At 40.8% G+C, this 14,287-nt stretch overlaps 1 protein-coding gene across 1 annotated transcript in view; it reads right to left on the reverse strand.

The window, feature by feature from the left end:
- Window positions 1–14,287, reverse strand: part of ICE2 (interactor of little elongation complex ELL subunit 2) — a 97,056-nt gene that overhangs the window by 18,216 nt on the left and 64,553 nt on the right. The window contains exons 9-13 of the mRNA XM_073579503.1: window positions 9,885–10,110; window positions 6,500–6,985; window positions 4,972–5,144; window positions 3,246–3,375; window positions 67–151 (exon numbers count right to left, since the gene is read on the reverse strand). Coding sequence (XP_073435604.1) covers window positions 67–151; window positions 3,246–3,375; window positions 4,972–5,144; window positions 6,500–6,985; window positions 9,885–10,110 — 1,100 coding nt within the window. The remainder of the gene's footprint in view (window positions 1–66; window positions 152–3,245; window positions 3,376–4,971; window positions 5,145–6,499; window positions 6,986–9,884; window positions 10,111–14,287) is intronic.

A 14,287-nucleotide genomic window follows, 5' to 3' on the forward strand; every position in this document is an offset into this window, starting at 1 on the left:
TACTGGACAATCCAGTGACCCACTGCGATGTAGAGTGTCAGATAGTAGTTGAATAACCAAGCCTACTTGAACGTATTCAAGCCTTCCTTCAAATTTTCAACAGTGATTTCCTCCAGCATGAAGAACTTAGACGTGAAAGCATCAACATGTCCTATAAGGAAAACCAAAAAAAAGTGAGAAAAACCTAATGTATCTTGAAATCCTTGAGCACATCATGAATTTTTTTGCTGCATTGCTGACACAGGAGGACCTTGATCTCAAGATCTCCTCCTCTTTTTTCCTTCTGGGGATGAAAAGCTAAAATCTGAAATCCCAATTACATACATCCTGTGTGCAGGAATCTGTAAGTAGGAGTCAGCACTGCACAAAGCAACCAAGAAGATTCCTGTCTTCTACACAGGTTAGAAAATAAAGTTACGATTGTGGATGGAGGTGAGAAACCCTGGCATTTGTGCCTGTACGAAGAAAAGGTAAAGTGACTTATTATAGTAACAAGTAAGTGGTGTGTGGTCAGGTGGATAGGAATGCTACATACTTATCGGTCATAACATTAACACCACCTCTCTAATATTGTATAGGCCTTCTTTTAGTCTCCTGTGTCCTGTATTTGGCAAGAGACGTTAGAAGCTCAGATAAATGGAATGCATCATATTTTTTATACTTTATACTTATTACATTTTCTATTTTCGCACATGACTGTGGGGATGGCCATGTTGCATGAGCTACTGCTAACAGAATTCAGAGAAAGACTTTCCAGCAGACACATGAGAAACAAGAGATGTTAGCTGACTTCTATGGAAAACTGTTCTGGGCATGCCCTGTGACTTGTGCAGAGGTAACGGTGCAGGGAGCAGGAGGATGTGACTTTGTACACATTTCATTAGGCAATAACAGACAGGTTTATTCTCACAACGTCCAACATTCTTTTAGATGCAAAAACACAAGCTAGTAATGTATAGTTTTTTAATAATGGCCATCTCTTAGTAGACTGCTCCATCCTGCCATTTACGTTGCTTTCCCAACAATTTCCCCTTACGCCATCTGGCCTTTGCTCAAATTGTGATTAACGCGTGAGTAGTTTCTGACTCAGAAGAGCTCTAGAATTGGATTAAAGTCTTACTCCATTTAACAACCCATACAGGGTAAGTATAAAGAGAACTAAGCAAACAATAAAGACAGTAAAGAAGCAAAAGTGGAATAATAAATTATTAACACAAGCGATACTATCAAATGTAGACATTTCTGAAGAATTGCCCTATATATACCTAAATGTATACAACAGGGATGCTATTATGAAATAAACTAGATACTGTATCTACGGTATGTTTGTATCAGAGTTTTGGCAAAGCAAGATGTAAATTGAGGATGTCCGGAAGGGCAATGCACGGCTGTGTACGCTGTAACATAACGTGTGGTTTTAGAGATCTGACACAGAGACTTTCAAAAGATGAATGTTTACGGGGGAGACATTTACAGAGTACGCTGTGGATACTGGGGTCAGTGATACGCTACTGCTGGGATGCCCGACACCCAGTCCTGAAAAGGAAGGGGCACGAGCACAATCGCAGACCCCCGGGAATACCTCCATGATAGCAGTAAACATCAGCCACTGGACATCGTAGAGTCACCTACATCACAAACTAGATGGCATTATGCATGGCAGCTTTCATCAGGGATTACAAATATATTTTCAGATTACCTTTTCTTAAGACCCTACAATGTGGATTGTATTCACTATGCAAAGCGACAGTAACAGAGCACAATGCAGATTAAAGCTACAGTACAGTAAGGTTTGCCTTAGCCACAGGGCGAGGCTTTACTATGGAAACCACTAAACATAACATCCCCAGCTTTCCAGAGGAGGAAATGCAGTAATCACACAGGATGAGAGGCCGCTCTGACTCACACCGCTGCAAACAGAAGGCCCAGTTTCAAATCTACCCGGGCACTTTAGGTTGTTGCATTTCTTTAGCACATGGAGACTTTCTTTATCACTACTTATTGTAACTACTGATTGACACATGTAGTGTGCAGTATTAACCGACCTTACAAATTTGCTTCTAATCATGTGCATTAAGCTTGATGAGGCTGAGGAGTTTACACCCCGACTCATTGTACATGATAAAGGCGTGCTTAGCCCGCGCCATAAGAACAGGTGTGGGATTTCAGAAACATCTGCTGTGACATCATCATACTGTGGAGCAATCAATGAAAAGAGAATGGGGATGTTTACAAGGATGACGGCAGGAGGCTGCACCGCCCGGGTGACTCCGAGTAACAGATTTTTATACAAGTTGGCACACTATCATTCTATAACTATGCCGCAACAACTAATCGTACAGTTTAGCTACAACATTATCAGTATCATTCAATTGCCTGCAGGAGCGTGTGATCAGATTAATGAGGAATTTGCTCTTAGCTGGTTGCTTTTAAAGCACCACTCTATGGGCTTTTTTATTGCCACGCTGGAGGGATGATACTGAACTAGGTTCCCTGTCCCTAATATTATACTCATCATCTGCTGTCTTCTGCTCTTTCCAGCACTGCTCTGGTCCTGTGCCGCCATCTTGTGACCACAACTTCTGACAGACTGGAGGAAGTCAGAGGTAACGGTCACAAGCTCTCAGGGTAAGTCTATGAGGGCCTAGTACTGGCTCCCAGACTTAAATTGAGGAGCGACCTCCGGTTCGCTCCATCAAACACTGGAATAATCAGGTAGGTCACAAACTGCAGGAGATCGATAGGAGGGACACTAAGAACAGTTAATAACAGATGCTGGTAAGTATGAGACTAAGTGCAGGGACCTTAAATTTTTGGCACCACTTCAGCAAAAACTCCTGGAGCGGTGTTCAAATACAGTTATCTGACTGGTCTCATGGGGTCATAAATAATCTTCCTCCAACAGCCCTAGTTTTCATGACTCCTGAGACAAACAGCTAGCTTGATAGCTAATGGACATTTGTCGATTTTCAGCCAGGCTGGCCAAGTATAACACAGAAACCTGATCACCATACCTGTTCCCTGACAAGCCTGGTAATGGTCCACTCCTCATATCAACCCTATATTAATAATTAATGGCCTATAGAAATTGCTTTATGAATTTTATATGGACAGAGTCAATAATAAAGATAGCTATGCATAAGTATGGTGACTTGGCGCACAAGCATTTACCGTTCATGAATTTCCAACCTCATTGATGTCATGAACAACAGAATAAAAGCTCGAAAGGAAGAGACTCCACTCACCAACATAGAGTTCACATTTAGAGTGTATAAGGCTTTCCGTCCATAATCGACACCTCTCGCTCTCCGTCAGCGACTCCACACCGTAGCAGGTCTGGTAATTCACCTTCGTGAGCACAAAAACTGGAATTTGCTAAGAAAGAAAATAAATTTGGTTATGTGAAATACAAGGTTGAAGCTATCACGCTGCTCTTCTCAGCATTACTGGAAAGAAGCCGCAGACAGCTGTCCTCAATGCTAAAGGCCCCATACACACAACAACAGTCAGGGTAAGGATCGTCTGACAACCTGATTTATAAGGGGGGGGACTAAAAAAATCTACTCAAACAAATGATGTCAGGGAGGATAAGGATAAAGCAACTTGCATTCGCTAGGTAACCATTTTGATCTGTGGGCGACAAGCTGCCGCCTGAGATGTCTGCATTCAGCTGACAGCTGTCGCCTCTGCATGGCCAGTATACAGGTTCAGCGTTCCCGAGATCTGCTGCATGCCATCTATAGGGTTACTGGATTTAAGTGTAGGAGAAGACAGCATGAATTTCAACCTGCCTAATCCTATTCTTTCAAGGATGACGAGCAATGCAAGAGGTACCTAGCAACCATTGATCAGACTCGCCCTTTAGAAAAGACATGCTTGATCAGACGCACTAAACCCGCATGTCTATAGGGAATTAAAGAACAGTGCTTAGCTAAAGAGATGAATTTATTTTATTAAACCATTAAGCTGTCCGTAGATGGCAGGATATGCTACCATAAAATGTCTGCTCGGACCGGCTGAGCATGCACATGTTTATTTTGACACAAGAACTCTGTTCTTAGCCATAAATACCATATCACATTTTCAAAACACATACAAATAGACCACAATGGACTGTTGGGGATTTAGCATTTTCTTTGAGCAATGACTGCGTTGGATTTAATCAGTGAGAGGCTCATCTGCTTAAAGAGGTTGTCTGGGCAAAATGAAAATGTAACCAGTGGCTTACAGCTGTAGAAAACAACAAACCAAATAATACTCGCCATCCAACACCTACCTGGGATCCAACACAGGGAGCTCCATACTCTACATTTACACAGGAAGGAGACATCACCATTCCACCAGTGGCAGGGCCGCTGCAACAATCAGGTGACTTCAGCAGCGCGTTATCTAACGTCATCTTATCCTGTGTCTGATTGCTGCATTCACCTGACCGCTATAAACAATCAAGATCCACCGTGATTTTGCCGCTGGTAGAACAGGGACATCATTTCTTGCTGTGTAGACGATGGGGCGGCTTTCACTGGATCCAGTTGGGTGCCGGTAGGTGAATATCACTTAGTTTTCTATTCTCTTATAGCCGCTAGTCAATTTTTCATCTTGCCTAGGCAACCCCTTTAAATTACGATAGAATCTTGTGCATGTTCAACATTTCAATTGTGAAGGGGAAACCGGGCATGTTGTCCAGAATACAGTGCTCCACTACAGGGAATGTGTCTACACTGTGATACCACATACAACCTCTAAAAGGAGTGGTGATGCTTCTGAAAGAAAGCAGCCATGTTTTTCTAATTCTGGACAACCCCTTTAAAAGTAAAGATCTTTCAGATGTAAAGAATAACAGTGAAAAGCTTTAATTTAAATGCACCTGATCGTTCAAGGCAAAAAAAAAAACCACAATTTATCACACCGAAAGCAGGGTAGAAATTCCAAAAAGCCTGATATTACTGATTTTTTGCAAAGATAATCTACCAATTTGATTATTTTTTTCACGGTGCGATGAGTCTTAGCCGTGTGCACAGTACTCTTGAGTAGCAGCAGCATATCGTCCAGGCTGAACATCTTGTATGCACAGTTTTCTTCTGGCTCCACAGTGTACTCAGAGGCATCCTCTTGCAAGGCCATAAGGTCATTAGGAAGCAGGTCTATAAAGAACACATAGAAATCTGAGAAAGAAATATGGAAGCAAATATATGCAAAAATATACTGCTTTACGAGAAATACTCAATGCAGGCAAGACCTACTGAATTCAATCCCATTCGTGAGAAAACGGATCTCAAAATAAACTCAGGAATATAGGTCCCGATTCATCAAGTAGTATTTATGGTCTTCTGGCATAAAACTGGATGAAATGTCACAAAATTCTTCCATTTTTACGCCAGGTCCAGTCAGCTCCACCAACTTCTTGGAAGACAAGATGTGGCCAAAGACGCCAGAAAAATTCTGCATAAGTTACACTATGAAAGTCACCTCTGTGGCAGGTGACTGGCTAAAGACCCAATGAGAAGACCATCAGGGAAAGGTCAAAGAGCCCCTGCGAACTGCAGTACTAGTAAGGGCACAGAAGTACGCCTGCACAGGAGCGCGATGCTGGGGAGACTGTGTGGATAACTTAATGACGTGTCATCCACACGAAGCAAGACAACATTAAAAGAAGAACGGAGGCGCCGGACCAGGACCAGCGACGCCCCGCCACCCAGGTGAGTATAATAAAAGGTGGCCGGATCTGGGGCATATACACATGATATTAGTATACTGTATATGAGAGCTGAAGGGTGGTGATTGTATTTCATTTGGGGCAAACCTGGTGACAGCTTCCCTTTAACTGTTCACGATAACAGTAATTTTGACCGGTGGTGCCCAAACTTTTACATGCCACTGTATATTCTGCCAGTGTGCATAATCAAAAGTTTAATTTTGATTTTTCATTGTGAAATTACTCTAGGCATTTAATTAACAACTGATCATAATGAATCTTAATAGAGGCAAACCATGAACAGGCTGAAAAAGCAGTCAACATCTGTAAAATCAAGTCTTAATGCAATTAATCACAACATACCCCTCACTAAAGTTTAACTCACAGTTGATCAGGAAGCGGATACATTGCCAATAGCTTGTCAGGGCCTTTGCACTGGAGAACTTAAGTTGATGTTTATTTCTGGCCTCTGTACCGTTCTAAGAACGTGCCGTAATTCAGCAATCTGGACCCCTTTTGAGTGTCACATGAAGAAATGGGCTACTAGAATTAAAAGCTAGAGGCGGCAAAGTGCTGTACTTGGCTATCTTCATCAGTCCCACAGATAAAAGGAAGATCAACATATATGAGCAACTGCCCCATTCAAATGGAGGAAGTAGGACCACTGTGTTAAACCCATCGATGACACCTCCATTAATCAAGCACTTATCACCTATCCTGCGGCCAGATGATAAGTTATTATTCTGGGAGAACCTCTTTACTGCAGAGTTCTGCTTTAAACAAGTTATTCACCACGATACCTACATTTGTGATTACTTGACTGACAAACTTGCACTTTCCTCTGAGACTCGAATGAACTTGGAGAAATCTGCTGGATATTGGGTGCAGACTGAGTTGAATGCTCACTTTTCTCAGGATTTACGGAGCTCGTCTGTTGTTCCATCTTCTTTGGGTCTGCTCTTAGAAGCTGTGTTTGCATCTTAAGAATCTGCCCCACGGGATCAACATCTTTAGAAATCTTCCTAGCAGTCTTTCTCTGTCTAGGGGCACTTGGAGTAGTAGTCACTGAAGGTGTGACTTCTGCATTGTTGCATTCACTCATCTTACAATCAATGTCAATCACAAGTTTGTCGTCATCTGAGTCACTGTCACTACTGGTGGTGGGTTGGGTGCCAGTGCTTGGCGTAGAGCTTGTTCTCAACTTGTTGTCAGGGTCCAGAGTCAAATCCAAATCCTCTTTATTGCTCTTTTTTTGCTTCTTCATATTGCTGACCTCATCTGAACTGTAACCTTTATAAGACGGAACAAGAATAATGTCACCTCCCAATCATTACAGATAATCGTGCAGAATACTTGTACATTAGTGATCACTGATGGCTATGCAATGCTCATTATCTACCATCCTGATTCTAAACAAGTTTGTTAGGTTGGAAAGTAACTCAAATTACATTTTTGCATTGTAAAGAAAAGCAGATTCAAAGTGAAAAATTTGCCAAGTGAGAAAACCAATGTTGTTTTCGACAATAAAACTAGTTATTACTAAAAGCTTCTCTGTTGGCAGTGCACTGTGCGCAAATTATCAGGCAATTTGCATTTTTGATGATTCATTTTATTATTGAACAACTACAGTGCCATCAGTCAATCCAAAAGGTCAATAACTCTGAAACCTGAATATTTAACAAAGTAAAAGTTGAGGTTTTGTCTTAGTTGTTCATTCTCATCTGTTAAAGTGATAATAACCAAACAAATCAATGTACAAAAATACATTTCTATCATTTTTTAAAAAAAAATAATGGTACTGTACACCGCAGCTAAAACTGCTGCGGGTCCGCAGCGGCCAAAACCGCTGCGGAATCGCAGCGGAACCTGCAGCGTGTGCATATACCCTAAAAGGCCTAAAGTTAAAGATGACACATTTCCTTTGTATTTTAGGCAAAAAATATATACTGTATTGTAAGATGGCCGCCAGACGGGTACTTGAGGGTAGATATGTGTCATCGCAGTTATTAGCTGCGGTGATATGAGCTCGCAAGCATGCTCCAGCACGTATAGTGCTGAGAGAGTTATTAGGCCATTCCAGGGCAAGGTTTTAAGAGCAGTCATAAGAGATGGGTGGGAATGACTGCTCACATATCTTGGCAAATAAAATGGAGACCGAGTGTCTTATTCAGTGTCTGGAGTTGGAGACGTGTGGATCTCCTGTGTGTTGAACTGTGCAAGGCCTAAAGAACTGTACACTATCCTGAGCGGGCAGACCCGCTGTATTGTATGGACTTTTTACTTTATGTTTTCACTTTGTGCCGGAAAAGGCTATTCTTTTGCTTTGCTATCCTGAGCAATTTAAACTTGCCTGGATATTTTAACAATACCGCTTCATGTGCCTACCTCAACCGCAGATGAGTACAAACCTCTACAATATATGCAATCGACTACATCAAAAGGCGCGAGCTGAAGGTATTACAATGGCCCTCACAGTCCCCTGATCTGAGCATCATTGAAAATCTGTGGCTAGACCTCAAAAATAGCAGTGCATGCAAGAGACCCAGGAATCTCACAGAACTGGAAGAATTTTCCAAGGAAGAATGGATAAAAATCCCTCAAACAAGAATTTAAAAACTCGTGTGGCTACAAAAAGCGTGCTACAAGGAACTAACTTGGAGGGTGCCCAAACCTTTGCATCGGCTCATTTATCTTTTCGTAATTTTTAAAATGTAACAAATGACCATATTTTTTTTGCCTCAAGTACAAAGGACATGTGTCTTCTTTAACTTAAGGCCTTTCTGAGATCATTTCATCTTCAACTTGGTTAACTGTTCACAATAACAGTAATTTTGACCAGGGGTGAACAAAATTTTACATGACACTGTAAAGGCCAACATCAGAGATTAACAGCGGCATTTAAAAGGTTAAAGGCTGTAGGGGAGCTCAGATCCATCTATGGCTGTTAAAAGGCAGATGATGGCTAAATAATTAAGACATTATTTGCCAAGAAAGGTGCAAGCTCAGCTAGCAAGCTTGCATCAAAGCCAGGCACCCGACATATAACATAACTGTACGTCATACAGTTACAGGGGTTAGAGAGTAACTGTCGCTTTAATTTTTATTTAATAAATGAATAGTACACATGAAAATAAAAAAATGTTTGTAATATATATCAGAGAATTTTGCATCTTTCTCCTACTCGACTATCATTCATTTTCAAAGTTCTCAATTTTACGGGTAAAATCTGTAGTCAGTGAAGACAGAATTTTACATTACTGAGATAGGAGACGGCGGATGCTACTGACCAGATTCTATAATATAGAATCTCATATACAGAAACAATAATATATACACAGTCCCTAATCTGCCTATAAGGACTGAAAAAAGTTATAACGCTATGGAACTCCCAACTAGCATGAAAAAAAAAACAAAACGCATGGAGCGCTGCCGAAAAGCACGAAGGGGAAGTGGCTCCATCGCATGCAAGTAAGGTATGTCTGTATTCCTTAGATAATAGTGTATTATTGTACAGTCCTGTGTATTGAGGCTCTAGCATTCTGGTTAGCATTATATGCACTTGCACCTTCATTTGAGTAATATATGTTTGCTGACAGATATAGCCTTCATATTCTTTGGACATACCAATATTTCATCCTAACTTTATCAGTGATTCTTTTGACTGTTATCCATGTGTTTATATTGGGATTTATTGTTGCATCCTTGCCTCCCTTCCAGTAATGCCACTCTATAATGTTTTTTGTCTCTCCACCTTGCATCTTTTTAGCACTTAGTTTAGTACTGCCCATGTTTTATCCTCAATCCCTAATATAGAGTATTTTTATCATGTTCAATTTATGCCTATTTCTCTATAGATTTCATTGTTTTGACGTACGAACTGTCTTTTTTCACAGTCCTTTTGCAATGCTAGTCAGCTGTCTCATTAAGAGGAATATACATTCTGGAATTTTTTTTATTATTGATAGTTGATAGCACTTTTTCTTAGGGATCCAATTTTTCTTCTCTCTGATAAGATATATTGCAAAGTTACTTATTTTTATGTGCACTATTGATTTATGTCATGGGTCAGTTTTGGACAAAAGACGCATGGGAGAGCATACTGTGCTCCTGAAGATGGCATGAAGAAAGCCTAGAAAACATACAAGTATAACAACTGACAAGACACAGATTCTAACAATGATGGTCATACAAAACTGATCTGGGTTCGAAGTGTTGATGATCTGCTTGTCAGTTTTCAATTTGTCTTGAAGAGAGTTTTTAAGGGAGCACTGCAATGTCTCTGGAGACTCGGAATCAGATAAAGTTGTATTCGAGTTTGCATCCTTATCCACGGATCCAAAAGTTTCCAGTTCTGTCACATCGGTCTCAAAATCCTTATCCTCATATGGCAAACTCCTACTTGCATTGTGTTCAACCTACAGAGATAAAAATAAATAAAATAACAGAACAACAGTAGATGAAAAGGGAAGCAATCTAAAATGATGGCAGCAGCCCATAATAAATGAGATATTTACATGAAGACAACGACATTAACAATAAATTAATAAAAATTTACTGTCTACAATCAAACACGCTTCAATACAAGCAATTAAATTCAGTTTTAATAATCTTGCTTTATGCAAAGAACTCCCAATGGAAAGAAATTTGTATACAGTCCAAAAATATCATCTACAAGTGGCTGCAAAAAGTTCACTTAGAAATCAGAAAACATTCTGCCAATAAGGTTATATTATTCATGAAGGCACCCATGTAGACATCATTGGTAAACATAGAAGCAAAATTACACAAGGGCAGAGAGATCATTATAAGACTGGAGTCGCAGAAACAATTCTAAGGGCATTTGTTGGGAAGAAAATTATAAAAGAGGGACTTTATAACCAATTTCTAGCTAAAAGTGTACAATCCCTTTAATACATACGTATAGATTGAGCCGATTTTCCACAATAAGTTGTTGTGGGTGTACATGAGGAACAAATTCCTGCATTTTTCTCCACTTTTCCCCTGTGCAAATTTCAGTTGGCACTAAGCTAATGGATGGAGACTTGCTACTATCATGTGTCCCATACACAGAGACATCCTGTTTCTCTGTAAAACGTCCCTAGAAGCACAGCCGAAAGGGGGACATTACAAAGCAGTACAGTCATGGCCAAAAGTTTAGCGAATGACACAAATATTATATTTTCACATGATCTGCTGCCCTCTGGTTTTTATGTGTGTTTGTCAGATGTTTTTATCACATACAGAAATATAATTGCAATCATATTATGAGTAGCAAAAGGTTATATTGACAGTTAGAATGAGTTAATGCAGCAAGTCAATATTTGCAGTGTTGACCCTTCTTCTTCAGGACCTCAGCAATTCTCACTGGCATGCTCTCAATCAACTTCTGGATCAAATCCTGACTGATAGCAGTCCATTCTTGCAAAATCAATGCTTTTATTTTGTCTGAATTTGAAGGTTTTTGTTTGTCCACCCGTCTCTTGATGATTGACCACAAGTTCTCAATGGGATTAAGATCTGGGGAGTTTCCAGGCCATGGTCCCAAAATCTCTATGTTTTGTTCCCTGAGCCATTTAATTATCACCTTTGCTTTATGGCAAAGTGCTCCATCATGTTGAAAAAGGCATTGTTGTTCGCCAAACTGCTCTTGGACGGTTGGGAGAAGTTGCTCTTGGAGGACATTCTGGTACCATTCTTTATTCATGGCTGTGTTTTTAGGCAAGACTGAGAGAGAGCCCATTCCCTTGGCTGAGAAGCAACCCCACACATGAATGGTTTCAGGATGCTTGACAGTTGGCATGAGACAAGACTGGTGGTAGCGCTCACCTGGTCTTCTCCGAATAAGCCTTTTTCCAGATGTCCCAAACAATAGAAAAGGGGATTCATCAGAGAAAATGACTTTACCCCAGTCCTCAGCAGTCCACTCCCTGTACCTCTTGCAGAATATCAGTCTGTCCATGATGTTTTTTCTGGAGAGAAGTGGCTTCTTTGCTGCCCTCCTCGAGACCAGGCCTTGCTCCAAGAGTCTCCGCCTCACAGTGCGTGCAGATGCACTCACACCTGCCTGCTGCCATTCCTGAGCAAGCTCTGCACTGCTGGTAGCCCGATCCCGCAGCTGAAACACTTTTAAGAGACGGTCCTGGCGCTTGCTGGTCTTTCTTGGGCACCCTGGAGCCTTTTTGGCAACAAGGGAACCTCTCTCCTTGAAGTTCTTGATGATGAGATAGATTTTTGACTGAGGTGCAATCTTTCTTGCTGCGACACTCTTCCTAGTTAGGCCATTTTGGTGCAGTGCAATGATGACTGCACGTGTTTCTTTAGAGATAACCATGGTTAACAGAAGAGAAACAATGATGCCAAGCAACAGCCTCCTTTTAAGGTGTCCAGTGGTGTCATTCTTACTTAATCATGACAGATTGATCTCCAGCCCTGTCCTCATCAACACCCACACCTGTGCTAATGGAGCAATCACTGAAACGATGTTAGCTGGTCCTTTTAAGGCAGGGCTGCAATGATGTTGAAATGTGTTTTGGGGGATAAAGTTCATTTTCTAGGCAAATATTGACTTTGCAAGTAATTGCTGTTAAGCTGATCACTCTTTATAACATTCTGGAGTATATGCAAATTGCCATTAGAAAAAATGAAGCAGTAGACTTTGTAAAAATTAATATTTGTGTCATTCTCTAAACTTTTGGTCATGACTGTACTGACTACTGTAGCTGTGAATCCAACTTTGGGGTTAAAATAAAAAAAATGACTAGAAAGCACCAGCATATGTCTATGTTGTTTCTCTTGCTCACTCTGCTTCTCCTTTGTCCTCGTGCCATAGACTTTAATAGTCAGCTGTAATCTGACACCTCAGTGTTTTGACTAAGATGGATTTGGATTTTGTCTGTTTTACAGAGAGAATGAAAAGTTCAGGGAGTTCGGGGGAGGAGAAAAAGTGGTTCACAAGTAGAGAAAGAAGTAGATTTCTCTGATCACAAGTATTACAAAATGTCTTCTATTTGCTTGTACTAATCATTTATGCTTTGCAAAGTTTGCTGGGTCAACCGTGACCATACAAATATCATGAATCAATAACTTTCAGCAATCACTACTGGAGCAGTATTTACCATTGGGAAATAGGCTAGGATTGAGCTTAACAGAATATGGCTCCATGTTCCTCCAAAAGAAACAGACTGGCCATAGCTTATTCTCCTCTCACAACTGAAAGGTGTAGAAAGCTTTGGGTTCCCATAGGTGGATTTTTCAAACATTGACGGAAATTTACTATTGAGATACATGTCTAAATTGACAAGTCATTGGAATTATGGTCACCAATCAACCACCCTTTGATCTAGGGGTTACCGTGGAATGACTGCGATACTAGACTGATTTTATTATGTGAAACATACTTTTGTCTGTCTACAAAAAAACTTTTTATGTAGTAAATGTTTGTCATAAAATATGCCCTCTACTGTACAGCTAAGAAAGCCTCCTTCCTGACACTGCATTACGACAACAGCAGAATAATATATTCCCCTACACAGACAAAGCCTTTGTTTTTAAAAGGTTAACGCACATTCCTACAACTTCCAGATTCACTGGGTTTATTTCATGCAGAACCCTTATCTAGGGCTAAATAGAGACATTCAGCAAAAACAGACAAAAAAAACATTTTGCCCATATGTTTCTACTTCCATTACCACAGAAACAGATGCTTCCTATACAATATGATTTAAAGAAATGGAATAGTTAAAATAAAATTTAAAAAGGGGAAGTAACAGCTTGCACAATATACTGCATTGAAGGGACTATAGACTAGGTGATCTTAAAGGGGCTTTGGAAATTGGGAAAATTTTCAGCCAAAAAGCAAATTAAAAAAATACTAATTTTAATATCTGTCTGGCTTAAGAACATCCTTCATCCAAACAAGGCTTTCTCCAGTCTGGCCAAACAGTTTAAGACACGACCTGTTTGCAGGTTTGGCTGAATTTTTATTTTATGGTTTGTGATGGAGGATCCTCCTCTTATTTTTGATTCCGTGAGGTCTTCTTCGCGGACGATCCCGCTAGTCAATCTCTTCTGGGGGTACTAGGAAGCCAGCCAGACATCTGCATTGTGTAAAGTCCTCTTCCAGTCACCCACACCTTTATCCTGCTGCAAGTATGATGTGCCGATAACCCCTACTCTTTGTGGGAGGTTATGAAATAAGTGACTCTGCACACACCCAACGATACAACAAACGAGTACAGAGCTACCTTTTTCGCAGATCCCTTTTCCTTTTACCTCTCTACCTATCTCCGGCCATTGCCCAGTTTCCAAATACATCTATTTCCCAAGTTGAATGTAGGGGTTACAATCTATTCCCTAGATGAACGCCCCTCAGTAGCCAACAGGTGGCTCCTAAAGACAAGAAACCTGTCTTATTACCAAAACTGCTTTCCCCTGGCCTTTACATATGCGGTCATTTTTCTCCACCATGCCGAGGTTCTTTCCCACGTGGTATGTGTGCCCCTGTCAAGCCCCAGCATCTTGGAGGCACACTGCTGCAGGACCAATCTCGCAGCTTGCTTAGGGGGCAAGGGGGAAGAAACTTCTCTTACAGCA

This window comes from Dendrobates tinctorius, unplaced genomic scaffold (genome assembly GCF_039654945.1).
Source record: "Dendrobates tinctorius isolate UK_male_01 unplaced genomic scaffold, ASM3965494v1 ptg000062l, whole genome shotgun sequence".
Taxonomy (NCBI): Eukaryota; Metazoa; Chordata; class Amphibia; order Anura; family Dendrobatidae; genus Dendrobates; species Dendrobates tinctorius.